Source organism: Elgaria multicarinata, chromosome 7, assembly GCF_023053635.1.
Source record: "Elgaria multicarinata webbii isolate HBS135686 ecotype San Diego chromosome 7, rElgMul1.1.pri, whole genome shotgun sequence".
Taxonomy (NCBI): Eukaryota; Metazoa; Chordata; class Lepidosauria; order Squamata; family Anguidae; genus Elgaria; species Elgaria multicarinata.
The window spans coordinates 12,520,042-12,541,940 of record NC_086177.1 but is presented as its reverse complement, the minus strand read 5'-3'; the positions used below and the strand labels follow the sequence as shown (position 1 = coordinate 12,541,940).

Below are 21,899 nucleotides of genomic sequence, written 5' to 3'. Positions count from 1 at the left end.
TACATACAGCGTGCGATATCGTGGCTGCCATTTTGGATTTTTTTTAAAGGAAAAGGAGCACATGAGCACTCGAACGCAACGATGAGGTGGGGTTTTTTTTTAAAAAAAACAACCCTCGCCCTCCCCCCACCCCACCCCCGATGGGCACGGAGCTCCTGAGGAGCTCCATGCCCAGCGCCTCACGTTTACTCGTGAGGAGCTGGTACAAGACAGTGACGGCGGGCCACAAGTTCCGCAGTCTTGGGATCATCCAGAGACTGTGGAAAAATCAAAATTAATAGGTAGGGCAATATCCCGGGCCAAGGGAGGGAACTTTCCTCCCTGCTCCCGGGATGCCCTGTGCGTCATGTGGATACACAGGGACAATCCCGGGACGATCCCCGGGACATCGCCTGTCTAGACATGCCCATGGATTGGAATTTAAGTCTCCTTGGTTTAAATCCAACAATCTAACACAACACTGGCTTCGTAGTAACAGGAACTTCTTCCAGGCCATTTTAGGAGATAAGAACTTGAGGTGCTGGCTCACTACTGGTCACTCCCTTTTCAAAGTGGCCCTTCTGGAAAACTAGTTGCCTTAAATGAACAGAGAACATGTTGACATCACATATGTAAAACAGCTTTCTCTAACTTCGTGCCCTCCAGATGTTTTGGACTACAGCTCCCAGAATTCCTGATTGCTAGCCATGCTGACTGGGATGGGTGGCAGTTGGAGGTTCAAAACATCTCAGATGCATCAGATTGGGGAATGCTGTTGTAAAATATAAACTCCAAAGCATCTATAATTTTGGATGAATAAATTGTACATTTGATCTATCTTTGCATTTGAGCTGCCACAAAGGAACTCCTGTCCAAACCAAACATTTCAGACACTTATTAAAAACAAAAAAGGCAGGCAAATTACTAGGTTTGGGGCTTTGGCTTTAATCACTACTGAAATGTTTTATAGATGTTTTATGTGATTGGAGTGCTTTCTTCTTTTATGGTTTCATAACTTGCTTTGGGAATCCCATAATGGAGTGAAAAGCAAGGTAAGAATAACAAATAAATAATAAATAAATATACCTTTTGACATTTGACAAATAATTTTGTTCAGCTGAAGGTAAACATACATATTTAATGCAAGTTTCTTTGTTAAAGTAACTGGTAAAATCTAATACCTCTTACCATTTCAACAACCTCCACCTCAGCATTAAGTCGAAGATGATACAGAAACATTTGAAGATCCTTTTTCATTTGAATACTATTGTCATCCATCTGAGCTACAGTGAAGATGCGCATTTTACATTTTCTCCATACCTGTCAGTAGAGAAGAACATCTCATGAAAATAAAACATGAATGTGATTTCCAGTAACTTTACAGCTACTGGGAAGTTGATCTTTACTAGATTGTGTGGCACAGAATACACAATAGCGCTTACATCTCCTCTCGAGCCTCCCAGAGTGCAAGACACTGAATAACGGGCTCAAGTTAAAGGAAGCCAGATTCCAGCTGGACATCAGGAAAAACTTCCTGTTAGAGCAGTACGACAATGGAATCAGTTACTTAGGGAGGTTGTGGGCTCTCCTTTACTAGAGGCCATCTGTCAGGGATGCTTTAGGGTGGATTCCTGCATTGAGCAGGGGGTTGGACTCGAAGGCCTTGTAGGTCCCTTCCAACTCTGCTATTCTATGATTCTATACACCAGGAAGGCCCATCCCTCACAGGCTTTCTACTCCCAGTGTAGAATTCCAAAGAAGACGGACCAGAGGGACCTCTTCAACAATAGGGACCTCTCTGTATGCATAACAGTTCAGATATATCTGCTACGTTACGTTTACACAAGTATTTCTTACTGACTGACAGTAAGTCTAACAAACCTCTCCTTCATCTTCCAAAAGCTATGGCACAGGTAGATCCTGTACTGACAATATTTCACATCAGGGATGGTGATGATGAGGATTTTTCTTTACGTATCAATATCAATGTATTAGGTCCTTTGTACGGTTTTATAAACAAGCATTCTCTGCCAGGAGTAGCTTACAAACCAATTTAAAGCCGTTTCCTAACTAAAATACTTGCAGATACCTTGTGTTGTCTCAGTAGGAAAGGAAGCAACATCAGCATGCCGCCATCATGAACGATCCACCATACATCTATGTTACCCTCACTGAAGCGTTCTTGATTCGCTGGGAACAAATCTATATTTTTAGCTACTAGAAGAGCTTGTTGTGCAGCTGTTGTTACTCGTACAGTGTCTAAAAGAAGAAACAGGACAGTCCAAATCATTGGAAAACTACTGTCTGTTAGAGCTTAATTGTTCTGGCTTTTAAAATGTTTTTCCTTAGGGAAAGGCATTTCAAACTGTAATGGAAGTTTCAGATGTATCTCTGCCAGACTGACACACAGAAATCAACAAAGACTTTACTCTCTGAAACCATTAGACAACAATTTGATGTTTGCTCTCTCTTTCTCTCTCATAATCACTTAGACAATGGTTCATTTCTATATACTCACGAGATCATTCTTTTCTCAAGGCACAAGCCTGAGACTGGGAGAGGTTAGCTGTAATTCTAATTTTATTTCAAAAGGTTTAGAAATTTACAAAATTTATGAACGTTTTTGATGCAGTCACCAAGAGCAGATAAAATTGCACTGGAATCACACCCAGCCTGTTACTTGGCCAAGCTGCACTAAGGTATCTGAGGCCTTGCCAACACATGCAGCAGAATGAGGAGGTAGAATAAAATGGGCTGCTTCAGACTGCAGGTATGGGAGCCACATTTTTAATATTCTCCTGCATAAAGAACTCCCTGTAAATGGAAATCTATCCAGTGGGAGAAATATTAAAACATGGCATCCTTCACCTGAACTTTCTGCCATTTCAAGATAAGAGCATCTCATCCTGTTGCGTTTTTAGACCAGGCCTAAGGAAAAATCCAATCAATGTTGAATTCCACAAATTTCAATGAGTTCAGAACTGTTTAATTTCCCCATGGAAATCAATGGAAATTAAATGTGCATAATTTTGGTTGAATCATGCCCCAACTATTATACTAATATCTATGAAATTCTCTTTACTCTGGTGTTTTCAAAACCTCCATTTCAGGACACAGTTGCATTTTGAAGCTTTGAGCCTTATCAAGTCAATTAAATGAACATTTTAGATGGATTAGTATATGCTGCCCATACAATAATATACATTCTACAACACTGGTCTGGTTCATATGATCGCAGGGTGGTTGTGGATTATTAACCTGTGCGTGCCAGTTGCATGCCGGCCATGTTTACATAATTACCCTTACTGGCGCGGCTTCTTGTCTTGCGCAAACCTGGCAATGGTGGTTTGTTGAGGGGGGCTATATATAAAGCACCCCACAATAGCCCACAACAACACCTACAATAGCCCAACAGCCATGCAAACCATCCCAATACATACCGACAAAATTTTTCCAAGAAAAGGGATTATCGGTCTGCTTCCAGGATTGTGGCCATGCCATCAAGACTGTATTATGTTTCATTCCCCCAAGGCCAGCAGATTGTATCAAATGGGAAATTCCATCTCTGACACTGGATGACACCACAATCTGGCAAAATCCTTTGGTTTTTTCTAGTCCCATTAAAGACCTAATATTCTGTAGGGAGGGGAAGGTAGTTACATGCATAAACTCTCATAACAGACTATTAAGGCAACAAGTACCATCATGTCACAATATTACATCGAGTCTACACTGCATGTGCACTTACTAGCTATCCAAGTGGCCTCAGAGGTTGGGCAGGTGCTTGGGGAAGGAAAGCATGCTCTACATTCTCATCACAGAAGAAAGATAGTGAAAGAGATCAGGTCAATTTGACTTCCAAATGGATGTATTTGTAGCAAAAATGGACACTAGCATGATTTGCACATACCACAATTTACATGGGAGGAGGGGAGAATTACTTCATGGAGATTCATCTCCCCATGGGAAAAATAATGTGCCTTGTTGGATTTTTAAAGGCTACCAAATTTAGCATGGCGCAATTATTCCTAAGCAAGAGCCTACCTCAACTGATGTGTTAAAGTGGGTAGTAAAGTTCAACAACATCTAAGATCTTCACTAGCAACTTTAAGGCATCTGATGAAGTGGGCTCTTGTGCCTACAAAGGGTCATGTTGCAATAACTTTGTTAGCCTTTAAGGAGCAACCAATGTGGGTCTTGTTATCTTGGACTAACATGCCTTGTTATCATGGGCTAACAGCCTGCCATTAGATGGCAGGCTGGGTTCGGACGAGTGGCTTTTTTCCACCATTGATTCTCCAAACTCGGCCAATGTAGCCCTCATCTATTTCTATTTTCTCTCAAGAGATTTCTATATAGAAAGAACAAGGGGACAGGAGCAGGCAGAAGTAACATCGGGGCCTGCTCCTGCTGGACTCTTCCCCCCCCCCACAGGGCAAACTGCCATCTTGGCCCTGTGGGGAAGAAGAAAGATCGAGGGGACAGGAGCAGGCCGAGGAAACATCGGGGCCTGCTCCTGTTGGTCTCTTCCCCCACCCCCACAGGGCAAACTGCCATCTTGGCCCTGTGGGGAAGAAGAAGGACCGAGGGGACAGGAGCAGGCAGAAGTAACATCAAACATCGGGGCCTGCTCCTGCTGGACTCTCTCTCTCTCTCTCTCTCTTTCTTTCTCTCTCCTCCCTCCCTCCCTCCTTGACTCTTTTTCCTTGTGTGTCATGTCTTTATTAGATTGTAAGCCTGAGGGCAGGGACTGTCTTTTTTGCTAAGTGTAAGCCGCTCTGAGAGCCTTTTTTGGCTGAGGAGCGGGGTATAAGTATGATAAATAAAAATAAATAAAAAATATAACTCAAACCCTTGATCAAATAAACAAAACCGATTAAGTTTATTGCATTTTTTATTGACTAGAGCAAATGTAGCACCGTGGGACAAAATTCAATGGAGACTGACCACGAGCAGTCAGCCCCACCAATTCTTACCACTTGTAGAACAAAGATTCAGCACTTCCAGGGGCAACCCAAAACAAGCAGAAATGCTCATTTCTGGAACGGGGCAAGCCAGTGGAGCTCACATAAGGGAGCTCCATCAACCTGCCTAATTCCAGAAACTAGATGTTCTGTTTGTTTTGGCTTGACCCCTGAAATGCTAAATTTCCATTCTGCAAGTGGTGGATGCTGCTTGTGGAAGAGAATCGCAGGGCTGGCCACCTGCATAACTGCCCATTGGATACTGCCCATAATGTCTACCAAACTAAGGAACATCTTAAACTGGACATGTGTAGTATACAGCTACTCAGAAGTCCCACTGAGTTCACTCCCAGGTACACATGAATAGGATTACTTCATTTGTTGTTGTTGGTTTGGTAATTGTTCTGCTGAAGTAGGATTTAATTGCCAGGGGTTTAGAATATTAGTTATACTTCAGGCTTCAACAATTTTAGCAAACAGGAAAAAGGAAAGCAACCCACTGACTATATCATTATTATTTAACTATTCTCAGAAATACCAGTTTGATATTTAAAATTATTAAGTATCGATGTTGAATTAAAGTAAAAGTCATCATGTGTTAAAAGAAAACATTTAAAGGTCTAAAACGAGGAAATAAATTATTGAACTAATTATCACCTTTCTTATCTGAAAATTAGATTTACTTCTTAAATGTAGGGTGCAAATTTATCAATTTGAATAAATAAGAGCGAAGAGGAAGGCTAGGTATAAGGTGTGTAATCTCCTTCTGTGATCTGGACTACTAATTACATATAAATTAATATAATAAGGGCACAATCCTATGCATGTTTAGACAGAAATAGGAAACCTGTACAGGATAACGTTACTCCTGGTTTATAGCCATCTTTGCTTTATATATGTTCCTTGATTAGAAAAGCAAAATGTCTTATAGATAGGTCAAGTGATAACAAGGCATTTTAGACATAGCAAGGATCAATCTGCCAAATTAAAAGACGTACAGTACAACATGTTTGTACTGCAGGTTACTTCCCTGTAAGCTGGCATGTTTTACTCATTGTTAATACTGCATGTGGACACAATCAACCAGGAGGTGTTTTCTCTCAACTGAAATGCAAGAGAACTGTTCAACTGCAACTTTCAAATCATTCGGTGGGACTTCACAGCAGAACACGCTACTGGATTGAGACCTTTCTATCTGACTGAATGGAGAGTAAAATATTAAACACATTTTTTTTTCATCTGTGTTTGTATATGGTGCAGGAACGTTTCGATGCTTGACCAAAAAAGGCCCCAATAATTAAGTACTACCACTAATCTCAGGGAAAGTGTGCATGCGTGTAGGGGAACGTCCAGAAAAGAGTTGGGGAATCTCCTTCACACATATTCTGCTATGGGAATACAGTTCACCCTTCAAACTCCTATTGTCTCCTGTACCTTACCTTTTCAGCAGCCAAATCTAGTTTTCAAAATACCATTTAGATTTTAGAGCACAATGCTATACAGCTTTTTAAATAATCAAACAATTATTATTAAAAATTCATCTCAGCAACCATTTATGAACTGTCAGACATCTCATTTTTCCTGGCATTACTCCAGGCAGACCTCCGAGTTTCACTATCTTGTTAAATATTAAAGGTGTGTTACATTTAAATAAATGCTGACTTCACATAGGCTAAGAATAAAGCATTTGTCTCTAAGCACTGTGATACACATTATCTCCTATTCGTTCTAATTGCATATTACAAAGCATGGTTCCAGCTCTGCCATAGCAAGGAAGGAACTATTTTGAGCCTTCCTGAATATAGCGAAGTTAAAATTGTGATTACTTTTGATGCTCAATTTAATGTACAAAAAAGGGGGGGGTCTATAGCCACATAGTATGCATTAAAATGAGTGCTGTGAAAAAACAGCTGTAAAACAATTCAGAGAGAGAAATGACAGAGCCTGAAATACATATAGTAAAAATCGGTTTAAATTATCATTGGGAAAAGCATGTAGACTGAACATGTTGGCAACATTTCTTTTGACAAAATATATAAAATTAATATAAAAATGAATTCTTAATCATTCGCTGTTTATCATACAGCTGCTCTGCTCTTCTACACTGGATGTCCAGTTTAACTTCTGTGACAAAGGCAAGTAGATTAAAGGGAAAAGAGAAGGAATAAACCCACCTAGAATCACCATGAAATATATGCATTGCATACATGTTGAATCCAGAGAAACTTCACTGATGGGATGCTTCTTTGGAGTAATGGTGTGTGTGTGTGTGTGTGTGGAGGTTATTTATGCTGATCCCTCTTTCCCCTTGTGCCCCCTGAAAAGCTGTTATGGGGGTTGTGGGAGTGGGGATACTCAGGAACAATGTGGCAATGAGAGACAGAGGAGAGGGGGAAACAGCAAAAATTGCTTCCCTCCCCCTGATTGTGAATTCTTGGTCGACAACTGGTTGGCCACTGTATGAACAGTGTGCTGGGCTAGATGGACCCTTGGTCTGATCCAGCATGGCTCTTCTCATGTTTCTTCTGCTGGATCTCAGTGTCATTCCATTTGCGGAACGGCAAGTCTGGATCCAACCCATTTATTTTCAAAGTCAAGAAAAAGATTTGGCTGTCCCAGGCTCATAGTTTAACTAGGCCAACTAGGATGTCTTGGAACCATGAGAAATACAGCTAAGATAAAGTCCAGAAATAATACAACATTCCCTGTTACAAACACTGCTTATTAAATGCAGTTGGGGTGTGTGTGTGTGTTTGTGATCACTAGAAGTCTTCCCTAAGTCCTAAAAGAATATTACTCAGCAAGCACATTCCTATTATATCCCGGGTAGAATGGGGAAAAGATGCTTATGAAATTCTCCTCATCCAAATATCTCTCCCGATTGAAACTCTCCATTTGTCCGGGGAAAACTAATGGAACCCCAGTAATTAGTTGGTCTTGCTTGTAAAGTGGCATCAATGCATTCCAATCTTCCATTTTTTAATTTTGGGATTTTGTTCAGATTGCTGAGCCTACATCTCTTTTACTTACAGGTTTATTTATTTGCACCACAACATAGTGATTGATTTAAGTCACAATGCAAGAAGAACTGTGATATGACTGCATCAGGATTTATCTTTGTATTACAATTCAGTCAAGACACATATATGCTGCCTTAGTACACATTGGTAACTTGTAAGGAAAAATAAAGGATGTAAACTGAAAACTGCAGTAGAATGTACATTTACCCATTCCAAAATTAATCTTAGAAGTTCACATTGAACCACTGATGCAGAAGGTACTGGAATAGTACATTTGGTAGAGCAAACCCTCAAAATGGAATGAAGGAACTTTGTTCATACCTAATTTGTTCCTTTTGCTATTTCAATCTTCAAATGTCCCATCAAATTATAGGTGGAGGTGATAGCAATACAACAGTTTGGATGCTCAACACTTGTGCATATGTTATGTTTCCATTAGTGTTTAACTCTGCCAAAAATAATCTTAGTTGAGGCTGAAGATTTCTATGTGAGCTCTTTTGCGCCATGTTTACTTTTGGGGCATGCTGAAAACTGCGCAGAAAATCTAATTTCCACCTCAGCCATTTCTTTGAAGAACTCCAGTGTCCCCATACCATGAAGAGGAATGCTCAACATTTTTTTTAACCGTTTCATTAATTGGTCTTTTTATTTTGTTAATTTTGCAGCTGAACTTTGCAGGAATTCTGACTATATATTATAGCCGTTTGTCTTAACCAGTATTTTGATTGAACCTGTCCTCAAATTCCATTGCAATTCCAACTGTCCAAATGGCAACGAGTCAACGGCCTCAGTAATGTGGAGCTCTCTTTTCTTTTGATTAACCAACGTTATAGAGCATTTATCCAATTTAACTGTGCAAGTATTGTTGTGATGTACTATTTGATAGTGATATTGTGATATATATATTTACGTGTACAGTGCTTTCCCTTCAAAAACAGAATAACCAGTTCTACAAGGAAATGCATTTGCATGATTGAGCCACAGTGAGCTAATGTGAGGTTATGACCTTGCCTGAATTTTATACATAAACTTTTATAGAAAATGTATAGAAAATAATTCCACGCTACAGTAAAAGTCTAAGGGTTGATGTGATCCCTGTAAAAATCATTGTGATACAGCCGTGATTACAACATAGGCCTGATACAGAATATTTTCTGGTCTCTTAACTAAGGTTAACAGCTTGGGTCTTTACACTTCTCCCATTCTTCTTCCTACTTGAAGGGTTCAGAACTAACCATCATTAGCATTACACCTGCAACAAGGTGAACCCTACAATGGTGTGCTGTAAACAGGGTTTGCAAACCAGCTTTAAACCCTGATTTTAGGCTCTGGATTGCACCTAACTATTGTTATGGTGAGCTCAAGTGCAGCTATAACTTTGTAAAGCGAAGAGGGAATTCGAGTGGGAGAGAGGAAGGAGAGAAAGAAGAGAAGAGTGAGAAGGTGGGAAAGACAGTCCAAAGGGTAAGGAGAAAGACTTTAAATCTCTTGTTAAGAGATCAGCAAAATCCTACATTTCCACTAGGCCATAGCCTAAAACATAGTTAAATCATATTCACTACTATAGTCTCTACTGGTAATTATAACTGAATAAATGAAAATGTAAATATATAACAACTAGAACAAATGTATAGTATCTTATCTGTCATCATGTATTTATACATATCCCACAAAACTGAGTGTGCTATATAACAAAATTAAAAACAGCAAGAATGATTGAATACATTAAACCAATAATATTAGCCAATAATTTAAAAACTGCTAAATTATCCATAGCTAGTAGTAAAGAAAGAGTGAATAGCCATCCTTCATTCAATGATATTTAAACCCAAACACTGTTATTCAGGTTTTATTATTGCTGGGTTTTTTTTAAATACATACCTCCTCAGCCCTTTGAGCTTCTGTGTATTTATCCAAATATATTCCTTGGAGTACAGATCCAACAATGGTCAATCCCTTTCCAGCTTTCAATTGAGCGGTGAAGGAAAGCAACCGAGGGTGTTTTACTAACTGTTCTGAATCCAAATTCAACAGAACCAAGACTTGTGGCCTGAAGTGTAATATTAAAATAAATGGTAAGGAATGATGTGGTAAAGAATGCAAGTTTATGACAACAACCTGAATATATTAGGAACTGAAACCCAGTTCCTAGCATTCTGTTACACTCTGGCAAGACCAAGATACAAAACACAGGAAGCGGACAGGAGATTTTATTCCCAACAACTGGGGTCACCAGGGACAGATTTAGCCTTCACCTGTATACTCTTTAGTGTTTGACATTTCCTTCCATAAAGGGTTTAACCTGAGAAGACTGTGATAGAGTGCAAAGCCTCTCTCCTCATCTAACAGTGTAGAACGTGGTCCTCATACAACAGTATTCTATACAGGGGTACAATGTGTGTCTCAGAAGTGCTTTGCTAGTTATAATAACAAAATTACAGACGACTGAAGAAGAGAGCCTGAGTTCAAAGAATTAAAAGTGGGGAGTACAGCCCTCACAACAGGTAGGAAAAAAAGAGAGAAAGCGATACACAGTAGATGGAGGGAGATGAGAGGTCCAAGAAGGACTTCTTAAGGACAGGAAGATCTGTACGAGGCTGAATACAGACTAGACAGAGCAAGAGGACAGAGAAATTAAATGGGGGGTGGGAAATGAAACGAAAAACAGAGGAATGACGTTGAAAAAATGCAAGGGAAGATGACATAATGAAGGAAAAAGCTTTAATACACACCTAAATAATAATAAAATAAATAATTCACAGTTGGGATGATGAACTATTGGACCAGTTTGGACATCACAATAAACCGTCATTTCTCCTTGTAGCTACATTGGAGGAGAAGAGAGGACAAACCTGAGGCTCACTTCCGTGTGCTTCCCCCTCTCTCCTCCTCCTCCAATGTAGCTGCAAGGAGATCAGAAGCTTCTTATGTTTTTGATTAACAGCAATTAGACCAAACTCAAACTGTAGTTAATCTTAACTATGGTTAGTTAAACAAGACAATTTCATAACTCATGGACTAATGCTGGCTGGTTTCAAACAAACCATGGTTAAGCTTAACTACAGTTTGTTAGGTTCTTTGGACAAAATAACACGCTATGGTTAATCCAAAGTAGAAGTGAAAGCTTCCAATTTCTTCACTGAAGAGAAAGGAGGGTGTGTGCGTGAGTCAGTTCAATAAGTCAATACGCAAGTAAAGAGTTTAAAGACGAGAGGAAAAAGTTATACTGGAGAATATTTCAATTAGATACACAATTTATGGCTGAAATCTCTAATGAACTCTTATGAAAATCATCTTAAAATCTTTTTCAAAACTAAGGGAAATTATTAAAGAAAAAGTAACCTTCCAAATACTAACATCATAATCTGTATCTATTGAATTCCAAAGGACTCTTCTGAAATTCACTTCTTACAGTGAATCCTATACATGTCTATTGAGAAACCCTATTGAGTTCAGTTAGGTTTACTTTCACATAAATGGATAAAGGGTTGTAACCTTAATAGATTTGGATTCACTAAATAGTGGATTTATTCTTACCTCCAGTTTTTGGTATGAGGAGGGCCGTGTTCAACCCGAAGCAAAGCATAGCGAGCAGCATTCAAGGACAACCCCCTAATTCCATCTCCCCATTCTTTTTCAGCTCTTAAAAGGCAAAATAAAAAGGAATAGCATGTATGTAGATAGCAACTCTACTTCCTTGTTATACAGAAGACAATGCACAAAACTATCCTGGGGCTCAGAGTGGCACAACTTTGTAAGTTACATTTTGCTTCAAATCTCTTCTATCACATGGCATTGTTTGAAACACTGCAAAGATGAATTCTTGCATGTGAAAATCGATGGATACAAACACCACTGCTTGGATTTGGGATTAGAGATTACTGGTCAAGGGTGACAAGGAAATGAGTCTTTTATTACTTTGGAATCAATTTAAATCAACGTTAAATTCTCTTCTAAAAGATATACTTTAGTCCAGCCCTCCGGAGGCGTTGGACTACAAAACCCATAATTCCCAGCCAGTATGATCACTGGCCATAGTGGCTAGGAATAAAGGGTGTTCTAGTTCAACACATCTGGAAGGCATCAGGCTGGAGAAGGCTGCTTGAATGATTAGAGGACTAAGGAGCAATCAGAATGGAAGAACTGGCCTTTGTAATATAAGTAACAGGCTAAGGGCAACATCTGTCAAGAACTTCCTCTGTGTATCATGCTTCATTTAAATAAATGGGGAGTTTTATACATGCCTAGCAGTATGTTCATTCCAAGGGGCTTGAACAGGAAAAATTCTTGATGCACTGTATCCTGAATGATCCCAACTTGATCCCATTTTAATAACAGTTCTTTGAGAGAAAGCCTCTGTATGTTCCCATTACTAATTTCTTTTCTAGTGCTCAGCTTGCAGAAGTGATTACTACAACTGTTTCCTGAGTGGCCATATGCCATGTTGGCATCCGGCCTTCTATACTTCCATTCTTTTCATGTATGAGCCTGTGGGATAGGGTTGGGTACACTCTGCAAAGTCATGGTTGCCTATATGCAATTGTTTTCATTGCATTGCATTTATTACATTTTTATACTGCCCCATAGACGAAGCTTTCTGGGCGGTTCACAAAAATTAGAAACCATTAAAATACTTTATTTAAAGTAAAAAAGTATATATAACAGATATCACACACCACGACCAACACCACATATATCTAAAACAATGTAAAACAATCAGCCAGAGACAATCCAGGACCTGATAAAAAAATATGCGTTATATGCTGCCAAGATGACAATGTTGGTGCCAGGCAGGCCTCATCGGGGAGGTCATTCCATAAATGGGTGGCCACCACCGAGTGGAGTGCCACCCTTGGAGAAGGCACCTAGAAGAGGGCCTTGGATGCAGAGTGTATTGTACAGATCGGTTCATGCTAGGAGAACCATTCCCTCATGTACTGTAGTCCATGTAAGGCTTTATAGCTCAAAACCAGCACCTATGTATACAGTAGATCTGTATCTACTCTATAGACATTCCAACCATACAATGTGCACCAGGATCACATAGTATCAGCTCTGGAGATAAGTAGGTGACATACAGTTCTGTTTAATTACTCTTTCTTAACGAATAACCTCACAAAATTGAATAACAATTGTCCGTCACATAAATGAGGTCATACAGAAAGCAACTTTAATTAAGCTTTTGTGTTTCTATCCCATAGCATCGATCTCTCTCCTCAGAAGTCAATGGGAGATATTCTTTTCTCTGGGAGAAAGTAAATACAATTTATCATACTGATGGGCATTTTTCTAGTTTATAAGACTGGGCAGGAAGATTTTTTTCTATTAAATTTCTTAGTTGAACAACTACACTGAAGATCAAATAAATGTGGACTCTTACCCTCTGTATTCTATGTATTTGTAAATACATCCTGCTATTAGCATGGCAACCAAGGCATAGTACCAAGAGCAAATGAACATCAAGGCAAGACACAAACTCATCCCCACGAAAGAAAGAGTCCTAAGAGAAAAAAATGTTCTAAGTTATGTAATGTTCTAGTACATATAATAGAATAATAAAGAGCCCCTGAGATAGCAGGTATTTCATATTATAGTTTACAATATACATTACAAGAAAGTTCAAGAAAACATTAGATAAATGTATTGTGTTTAAGATTAGTATTGTGACTAATGCCCTTTTCCAATAATGCTTGTGACTAAAGTTATGAAAGCCAAAAAAAGGAAACCCCGACAGAGATGCCAAAAAACCAAAACCCCGAAGGACTTTTCTACCCCAATTTTTCCAAAATAAAGAATGGACATTTTGGGGAACACTGAAGAAATTTCTATGAAATATTTCCTCTGTTGGAATCATGTTACAATGTACAAAATTAAGAGAATAAGTCCTATGTATACTGTAGAAGCATGAAACACCGAAATCCAAGATGCATTTGTGCACCTAAAACATGTTGCCAAATTCATGGGCGGAGCATACAGGGTCCCTATGAGACTGTTTCTGTCCAAATCATACACTTTGTTTACTATAAAATGTGTAGTTTGTATTTTCAACTTCCTCCCCCCTACTTCTCAAATACTAAAAAGTAAGCTTACATAGTAAAGCAAACAGCAATTTGCAGCTCACTCTCTCTGGTACTGGGTATCTTTGTAGTTTTATCTGTACAAACCTAGACGTTTATACTTTTGATGCATCAATCCTCTCTGCACTCACATGGGAGTAAGCTCCACTAAACAGATTTCTGAGTAAATGTGCATAGCACTGATCTGCATATTTCATAAATATGTCAAATAGTACAAATTTATATGCAGCATCATAAACAGTGTATTTTATTTATTTATTTCATCTCATCACTATTCCGTCTAACAGCTCAAGCTCTTTCATGTTGTTAAAGCAGTAAAATAAGTTTATGATTGATAAATTAAATATTCTACTTGCTTTCTGTCTGGATGGCTCTAATGTCAAGGTAACGTTAACAGTCACTGAGTTTTTGAACACTGCTATTAACACCAGATTTCTTAATGGTGGTGAACAAAGCTGCACTCACACTGAGCATGGCTTTTTCTGTTCTGTTTTTTGTACTCTTGTTGATTGACTAATATATTTTGATGAGATTATTATAAATTAAGTATAGCATATATTTCCATATTCCCAAAATTTCTTTTTTCCCCGATGCCTCCTTAATTTCTAGAAATTATATATCATATATAATTATATATTATTTATTCCTGACTGTATTTTAAAACATATATGCAGTAAAACTGTCATAAAAACGTAATCTAGGATGATTGACAAATCTATTTCCAAGGAAGAGGTGTATTCCCTATCTGAAGTCTAAATGAATATGTCCCTGGAAAACAGATGCAAAGCCATAGGAAGGGTAAGGCTAAGTAATTAATTAGTGGCAAAAAGAGAGAGAAAAAACATTGTCACATGTTACAGGCCAATTTATTATGACATAAACTTTCATGGCTGACACTCTATTACTTCATCAGAGACTAACAAGTATGGGTCTTCATTCTCTAGTTCTCTGATGTTCTTCAGGCTTTCAAAAACGAGTTGCAGGTTTTGTATTTTTATTCATTTAGGGTGCAATCCTATGCATGTTTAGACAGAAAAAACGTCCAACAGCTCTCAACATTCCTCAGCCAGCATTTTTCTGTCTAAACAGGCATGGGATAGTTACTTGTCCAAGGTCATAAAGTGAGCTGCATGTGTCAGTCTCCAGAAATGGCAGCATCGGAATTGTTACACACATATCTATCTCTAAAGAGGAGATAACAAGCCTTTCAGCATCTTGCCCAAACACATCACTTCTCTCAGAGTTGTAGGCATGATTTCAGACTTCTATCATTTACACTCTAATCTACAGTTGTGTCCTTTTAACAGCAACAGAAAGCAGCCTTTTAACAGTGCTCTCTATATGGTCAAAATTAATTTGTGTATGCTCATTTGTTCATATCCTCATGGAAGGAGGATTAAGTTTTCCAATCTGTGTTCCTTGCTACCAGGGAGAGCAAAAGCAAACCCAGTAAGAGTGACCTGTATCACAGGCAGACATATTTCTACTTTCCTCTCTCTCTCTGCTCCAATCTCCCTGCATTAAATAAAAGATAAAATTCACAAAACTCATGCGTTAGTAAGCTAGAAAAATATTAAGAACTATAAATAAATCAATTTCTGTTAAATGTTGCTCTGAACAACTAGAACTGATATTGTATGAAAGAAGTGTTTAATTTTTTTCAACCTCTGCTTTGTCCCATGAAAGGTAGTGCTCATACCTATACTCTACATTGATGGTGCTATATATATAAATAAATAAATAAATAAATAAATAATAATAATAATCTAACAACACCTACATTACATTTTTGTTCCTATTTACTCTCCTCTTCTTCTAGTCTAAAGACTATTTAATGCGAATAACCAACAGAAAAATCATTTTTTCTTGCTACTGTTTCTTAGAGGAATTTTGTACTCTCTTACAGCTTTAACGCTGACAAATAAAGGTAAGTACAGTAAACAAAAATACTCACAACGTCTGAGCTGCCTATAACTGCCACCGCCCCCAATATGAATATAAACCAAATGCTTGCTTTTGTACTTCAAAGAAATAAATTGGTAGAGAACATGCTGTACCAGTGATAATACTTGAAACGCGGTCTCCAGTTTGGTGTACGGAGAAGAGTCTGGACTGCACATGCCAAGTTCACAAACAGATAGCACATAAGGAAAAACCTACAAAGAAAAACACATTGATAATTGAAATGAGTACAACTATTCACTCTAATCTTGGGAACAGACGTAGTGAGATAAAAGGGGAAAAAGAAGGCGGAGAGTTTCATGGACGAACAGTAACCTTCAAGGTTCCTGAGGATACAACGAGCCAGTCTGCCAATTCTCTATAATAAAGGCCTGGGGCACATGACAGACACAACTGCTTGTATTGTGTTGTTCCAAAAATAACAAGAAAAAAATGGACTTGCAAAGATTAAGAATGAGATTGTAGTCCTGCTGCAAATGCCTTAAGAGTGACCTGCCTCAGGGAGGAATGGTACATTACATTTGTCACACAGCAGCTGCCAAAAATGTCTTCCCTTCTGTAACATGTAATATCACTTATTCCATCCTTGTATTTAACAAGTTGCCTGGTCACTATAGTTGAGTGGTCTTCAACCGGTGGGTCGCGACCCAAAAGTGGGTGTACGAGATCAGTCCAGATGGGTCGCAGCAAAGCTGTGGCCGCCATGTTGGGCAGTTGTGAAATTGTGGAAGTGGGTCCCATGTTGCAGGTTGGGAGTCCAAGGTGGGTCTCGGGTCTGGACCAGTTGAAGACCACTGCTACAGGTGATAAGAAATTCCACGCAGGTAAGTGGATGGAATTCCGTGAAGTTGAGTGAATAGGCTGGTAGAGGAGGAACACCTCCTCGAGCCTGCTTGGTTTCTGTGCTTCGGCACATGCAAGATTATGGGTTTTCCCCACCCTGGCCATCCACCAGTGGAAGAATAATCCAACGGCAGAACAGTTTTCCTCTCTGCCGTGCATCCCCACATGCCCCACAAATCTGTCCTCCAGAGCAGATTTCGGAGGGGCATGGGGGCTTTAAGGGGAAGAAGAGCAAGGGGAAGTCTGCTTGACCTACATTAGATTTAAGCCTATATCCTCAATTTCCTGACCACCCATTCTCCCTTGCAGCTTTCTTATCACTGGAACCACCTGACATCCATTTGCGCTTGAATGCTTTGTAATAATAAAAAAAGGAATATTGTTATTGTTTCTTCTTATTATTTCAAGTACAAAATTCAAACCATCTGTTAAAGCTTGCATACACATACTTACATAGAAAGGATTGGTGCCACGCTGTCCAGAGAAGCTATAAGGATGCCTATCTCACAAATAAATGCGGTGAGGAGCAAAGCCCATGTTGGTTCTCCATTTGATTTTCCATGCCCAAATATCTGATTGATTATTTTTAAAAAGGACAAATGTATTATTCAATATAGACAAGTCTAAAGATACACAACATCAACTTAACTGCGCATTCCACAGTCCCCTATATTGATATGATCGTTACAGGCAATCCATAAGCAGCGTGATGCAAAACGATCTTACCATTTCAACTTCTGTTTTATAATAATAATAATAATAATAATAATAATAATAATAATAATAATAATAATGTATTTATTACCTGCCTCTCCCTCTGGATTGAGGCAGGGAACAACACCAAACACAATATAATACATACAACACAATATAATACATATAATGCCTAGAAGATGCATATACAGACCACCCTAGAAGTATTATATCAGATGCAGATACATTTTGCAAAGAAAACACACACACACACATTTAAAAGTCCACAAATTTATTTTTGATCCATTAGGAGCCTATGTACCCATTGCTTTCCCTTTTTCCCTGGAGAGAGGTAGGCAGTAGGCCTTGGTGTCATTTGCTTCCTTCTCCCACTCCTTTCCCCTGCCTTTCCTTTTCTCCCATTCTCTTTAACACGGAGAGAGATGAATGCCAGAAATGATATATTCCATCCCAATTTGCATTTGGAAGCTTATGCTCTTATCAGTCCCTCTTGAGTGGGAAGTGCTGGGGAGGAGCCGGGAGCATTTCAATCTAAGACCCGTTCCCACTCTCTGATCTTGGGAAGGATCAGGGCCAGGGCACAATTAAAGTGCATTGCAGCCTTCCCCAATCTGGTGCTCTCCTTACTGGCTGGGGAGTTGTAGTCCAACACAAGGGAAGGTTGAGGAAGGTTAGTGCAGTATATCCAACAAGCTCTTAGCATTTTAGCATGAAGGTACATTTTCATCTACTATTGTACCAGCCTGAAAGTTAGCATCCCACGGGTAAGAAATGTGTGTTACAATCTAGCCACAAATATTAACAAATATTTCAATGCAAACTATCCAAAGATACGGATTGAGGTGTCACCAATCTATGGATGACATGTAGCTCTAGCTCTACTTTTCTTCAAATCCAGGTGCAGCAGATGTTCTGAATCAGTCTAGGTGTGGTAATATACTGAATGAGGGCTAAAAAAAACTGATAAAGAGGTGTGGTTAGTGGGTGATTCTTCTGCCCACATTGTGGTCTTTTCCACCCCACATGAAGACCTTTTTATTTTAGCAGGCTTTTTATTTCTCCAGCTTGAAATAATGTGTTAGGCCGCAATCCTATCAGGAGGTACGTCAGCCTTGGAATCCAGAGGCTGACGGGCATTCTATGCAGGGCAGGAGGAGTGGAAGATGTTGGGGCAGCTGGAAGCTTCTTTGTAAGCTGGCCACCCAAGTCTCCCTCCTCACCCACAGAACACGCCCTTTCCCTGCTCTCCTAGTTTGTAACTGCAAGCTCATAGAGACAATCGGCATGGTTCTCTCCATGCCAGCAGAGAGGGGAAGAGGGTGGAGTGCTTGGGGAGAAGGCAGACAGCACTGTTTCTGGCCTCAGAACCAGGAGTCCCAAGTATCCTATGGCCCCGCAGATTGCTCTCCCCATGCATTTTTAGATTTTGCATTGCTGCTGGTTTTTACTTTGGTAGTATTCTGTTTTAAATGTAAGGTTTTTATATTATATTTTATTGTGTTATTGTTCTTCATGGTTTAAGTGTTGCTTTATGAACTGCCCAGGGAACTTCAGCTATTGAGCGGAATACAAATGTAAAATGAAATAAAAGCATTTCTGCCAGTATTCTGAAGCCAAGGGCCCAACATGATTTTTCTCCACACAACTCGGTGAATTCCAACTAGGCCTTCACCTCTCCTTGCATCTGAATGCCTCTTGATCCAACAGGCTGTGGCCACCAATCTCCAAACTGTACACTTGAGAGAAACCCAACATGACGTCCCACCTATAACAATGGCATGACAAGTGGACCAAACATCTGTGTGTTCACTGCAATTAAAGCGAGAGCTTCGGATTAGGCTACCCAATAGATTTTCTTTGCGGCAAAACTATAAAAGCAATGAAAAAGGACACAAAAACTCACATGAAGAAACGGTACAATGCCATCTCTTGCAATTGCCTGCAGCAGCCGGGGAGCACCAGTGAGGCTCTGGAGACCAGCTCCACATGTAGAAAAGAATGAGCCGATTACGATAACCCATGGAGAGGGCCATGCCAATGTACCGATCACTAGGTTTCCATTAACTGCTTCTCCAAATCTTGTGAGGAAAGAACACATGCAACATTAAACAAGGAAGAAGAGTTTAGCGAATTATGCAGACCTATCAGCCTGCTAATTCAATTCACCAAAATCCTGGGCCAAATTACTTTTAGACAAACATGCATAAACATGGCCACACACATGCATGTCCTATAATGAACAAAATGCAATTTAGAAAGGGCAACAGACATCCGTTTCACAAAGCAGCTAATCTTCAATCCTCTAAGCCCGCTTCTAGAAAATTATACTTTCCCATATCCTACTTTCATTCACCGAAAGGCATATAGCTAATTTGTGCACATGTATCCTCTGAAAATGATGTGGGGGAAGAGCTCTTTTACGTACTTGTCTCTCAAGACTACTCCTTCTATGCAGGCTCCAAAAAGGACTATACAAGACAGATCTGTAATTAAGACTCAAGGAACTTAAATGCACATAAAGTTTGGGGGGGTGGGGTGTAGAAGTCCTTAAGACTTTTGGAAGCATCTATATATATAAAACACTTAGGTAAGTTTCCGTACAGGCTTCAGCTGATACAGGCTGCTAAGCAACAATAGCGTGTAACGTCAGCTGATACAGGTTGCTAAGCCCCTTGCCCGACTCCTCTGGGCTTTTCAAGGTAATCCTACCCCCCTTTCTGCCTCTTTGCTCCCCCACCACAAAGGTGGCAGCGCCACGGTCTGGAGCATGAGTGAGGCACGGCCGGGGCCCTTGGTGGCACGGGCGGGAGGTGGTGTCGAAGGGGTATCCGGGAAGGATTTGCCAGTGGTCGAACACACACTGGGGGAACGCCTGGCCTCCGGTGTTGGACCCTGGCCCCAGCCTAATCTCATGCGAGCTGGGCGGGCAGCCCAAGGCTGACAGGAACCCTGGGGAGAGGGGGACACCTGCTCCCCCGACCTCCCTGCCCCCCAGGTCTGCCAGACAGCGCCGTATCAGCGGCCTCCAAGCAGCCCGTGCCCCTGCGATGATATTTAATTAATAAACTTTAAGATATGCTACAACACTGTATGTTACACCGGGTACAGCTAGTTAGGAGAATACCATTAAGGCATACTCTAATGAAAGCTAAGCATTTACCCCATTACAACAACTTATTTTTTAATATATCATACAAAGGCATTCAATTTATTTATTTAAATGAACAATCCTGTAATGGTACTTCAGTTTCCATCTAAAATAGAATAAAGCTCTGGTGTCGATCTAATGAAGTTCACCAGTATGAATGCTTTGAGTCCCACTGGTTTAGATTATCAGTCAGAATGTTTACCAAATAAACTAGGATAGATTATTCATCTATACTCCTGGCCTAACCAAATATGCTTGAGATTTGGTTAGTCTAATCACAACATTTTTTTTGAATACATGAACTAAATAAAATATTGAGGACTCCCTCAAGCCTTGGTTTGGCTATATTATGCTATATTATCCTTCAAAGCAAACAACATATCCTCAAAAGCAGACCAAAATATGAATTCTGGACATCTTAAATTGCATTAAAAGGATACAGATAAATGATGTAGTGGAAATAGCCAAAATTGTTCCAGTTGGAATAGATTTTTGAGCATCCCGAAGATCTCCAGATCTGTTTGAACCTGCCATAATGCCTAAAACCAAAACAATACATCATTAAAAAAATGGGTGTCATTAGATTATGTTGAGCAACGATGAATAAAAATCCAATTGATATTAACTTTAGCTGTAATCTGCTCAGTTCTATTAAGAAAGAAATTAAATGTACATTAAAACAGTGGCACACCATTCCCCTTCAGGCTAAATTGCATGCATAAGTATTTAATAATACACAGCCTCCCCTAGTCAAGAAGTACCCGATGCACCATCAAAACCCACTAAAGCAGTATAGGGCATTTCCCCCCATAGACATTATTGGCATAAAAGCCTTGGAGTGTTCTCAATTGCACATTTCCCTCCAGTCATTGCCAGCACAGATGATTTAAGATATTCCCAAATTGTGTATTCCCTCCCCCACCACCACCACCATAGACATTGCTGGAACAGCCCATGTAAGCAATACATAGAGAATTTCCGCAAAGAATAGAGTGGAGACAGTGATCTGAATCATTCTTGCATGCAAGCAAATTAACCCACGGTGTCCGACAGACATCACAATAAACCACGATGGGTTAAATAACCCACTCTGCAGGCCATGGCTTATCAGAGCGGATTATTTTGGCCAAATAAGCTATCATGGATTTAAAAATATCTGACAGATGACACGATAACCCACATTGGGTTAAAT

At 39.7% G+C, this 21,899-nt stretch overlaps 1 protein-coding gene across 3 annotated transcripts in view; it reads right to left on the bottom strand.

The window, feature by feature from the left end:
- SLC12A7 (solute carrier family 12 member 7) overlaps positions 1-21,899 on the bottom strand; it is a 115,034-nt gene that overhangs the window by 20,658 nt on the left and 72,477 nt on the right. For all 3 annotated transcript variants that reach the window (XM_063130211.1, XM_063130209.1, XM_063130210.1), the window contains exons 10-20: positions 21,148-21,246; positions 19,985-20,042; positions 19,463-19,637; positions 17,299-17,417; positions 16,098-16,196; positions 13,344-13,463; positions 11,501-11,605; positions 9,845-10,013; positions 3,420-3,615; positions 2,069-2,238; positions 1,168-1,299 (exon numbers count right to left, since the gene is read on the bottom strand). In XM_063130211.1, the coding sequence (XP_062986281.1) occupies positions 1,168-1,299; positions 2,069-2,238; positions 3,420-3,615; positions 9,845-10,013; positions 11,501-11,605; positions 13,344-13,463; positions 16,098-16,196; positions 17,299-17,417; positions 19,463-19,637; positions 19,985-20,042; positions 21,148-21,246 (1,442 nt within the window). The remainder of the gene's footprint in view (positions 1-1,167; positions 1,300-2,068; positions 2,239-3,419; positions 3,616-9,844; positions 10,014-11,500; positions 11,606-13,343; positions 13,464-16,097; positions 16,197-17,298; positions 17,418-19,462; positions 19,638-19,984; positions 20,043-21,147; positions 21,247-21,899) is intronic.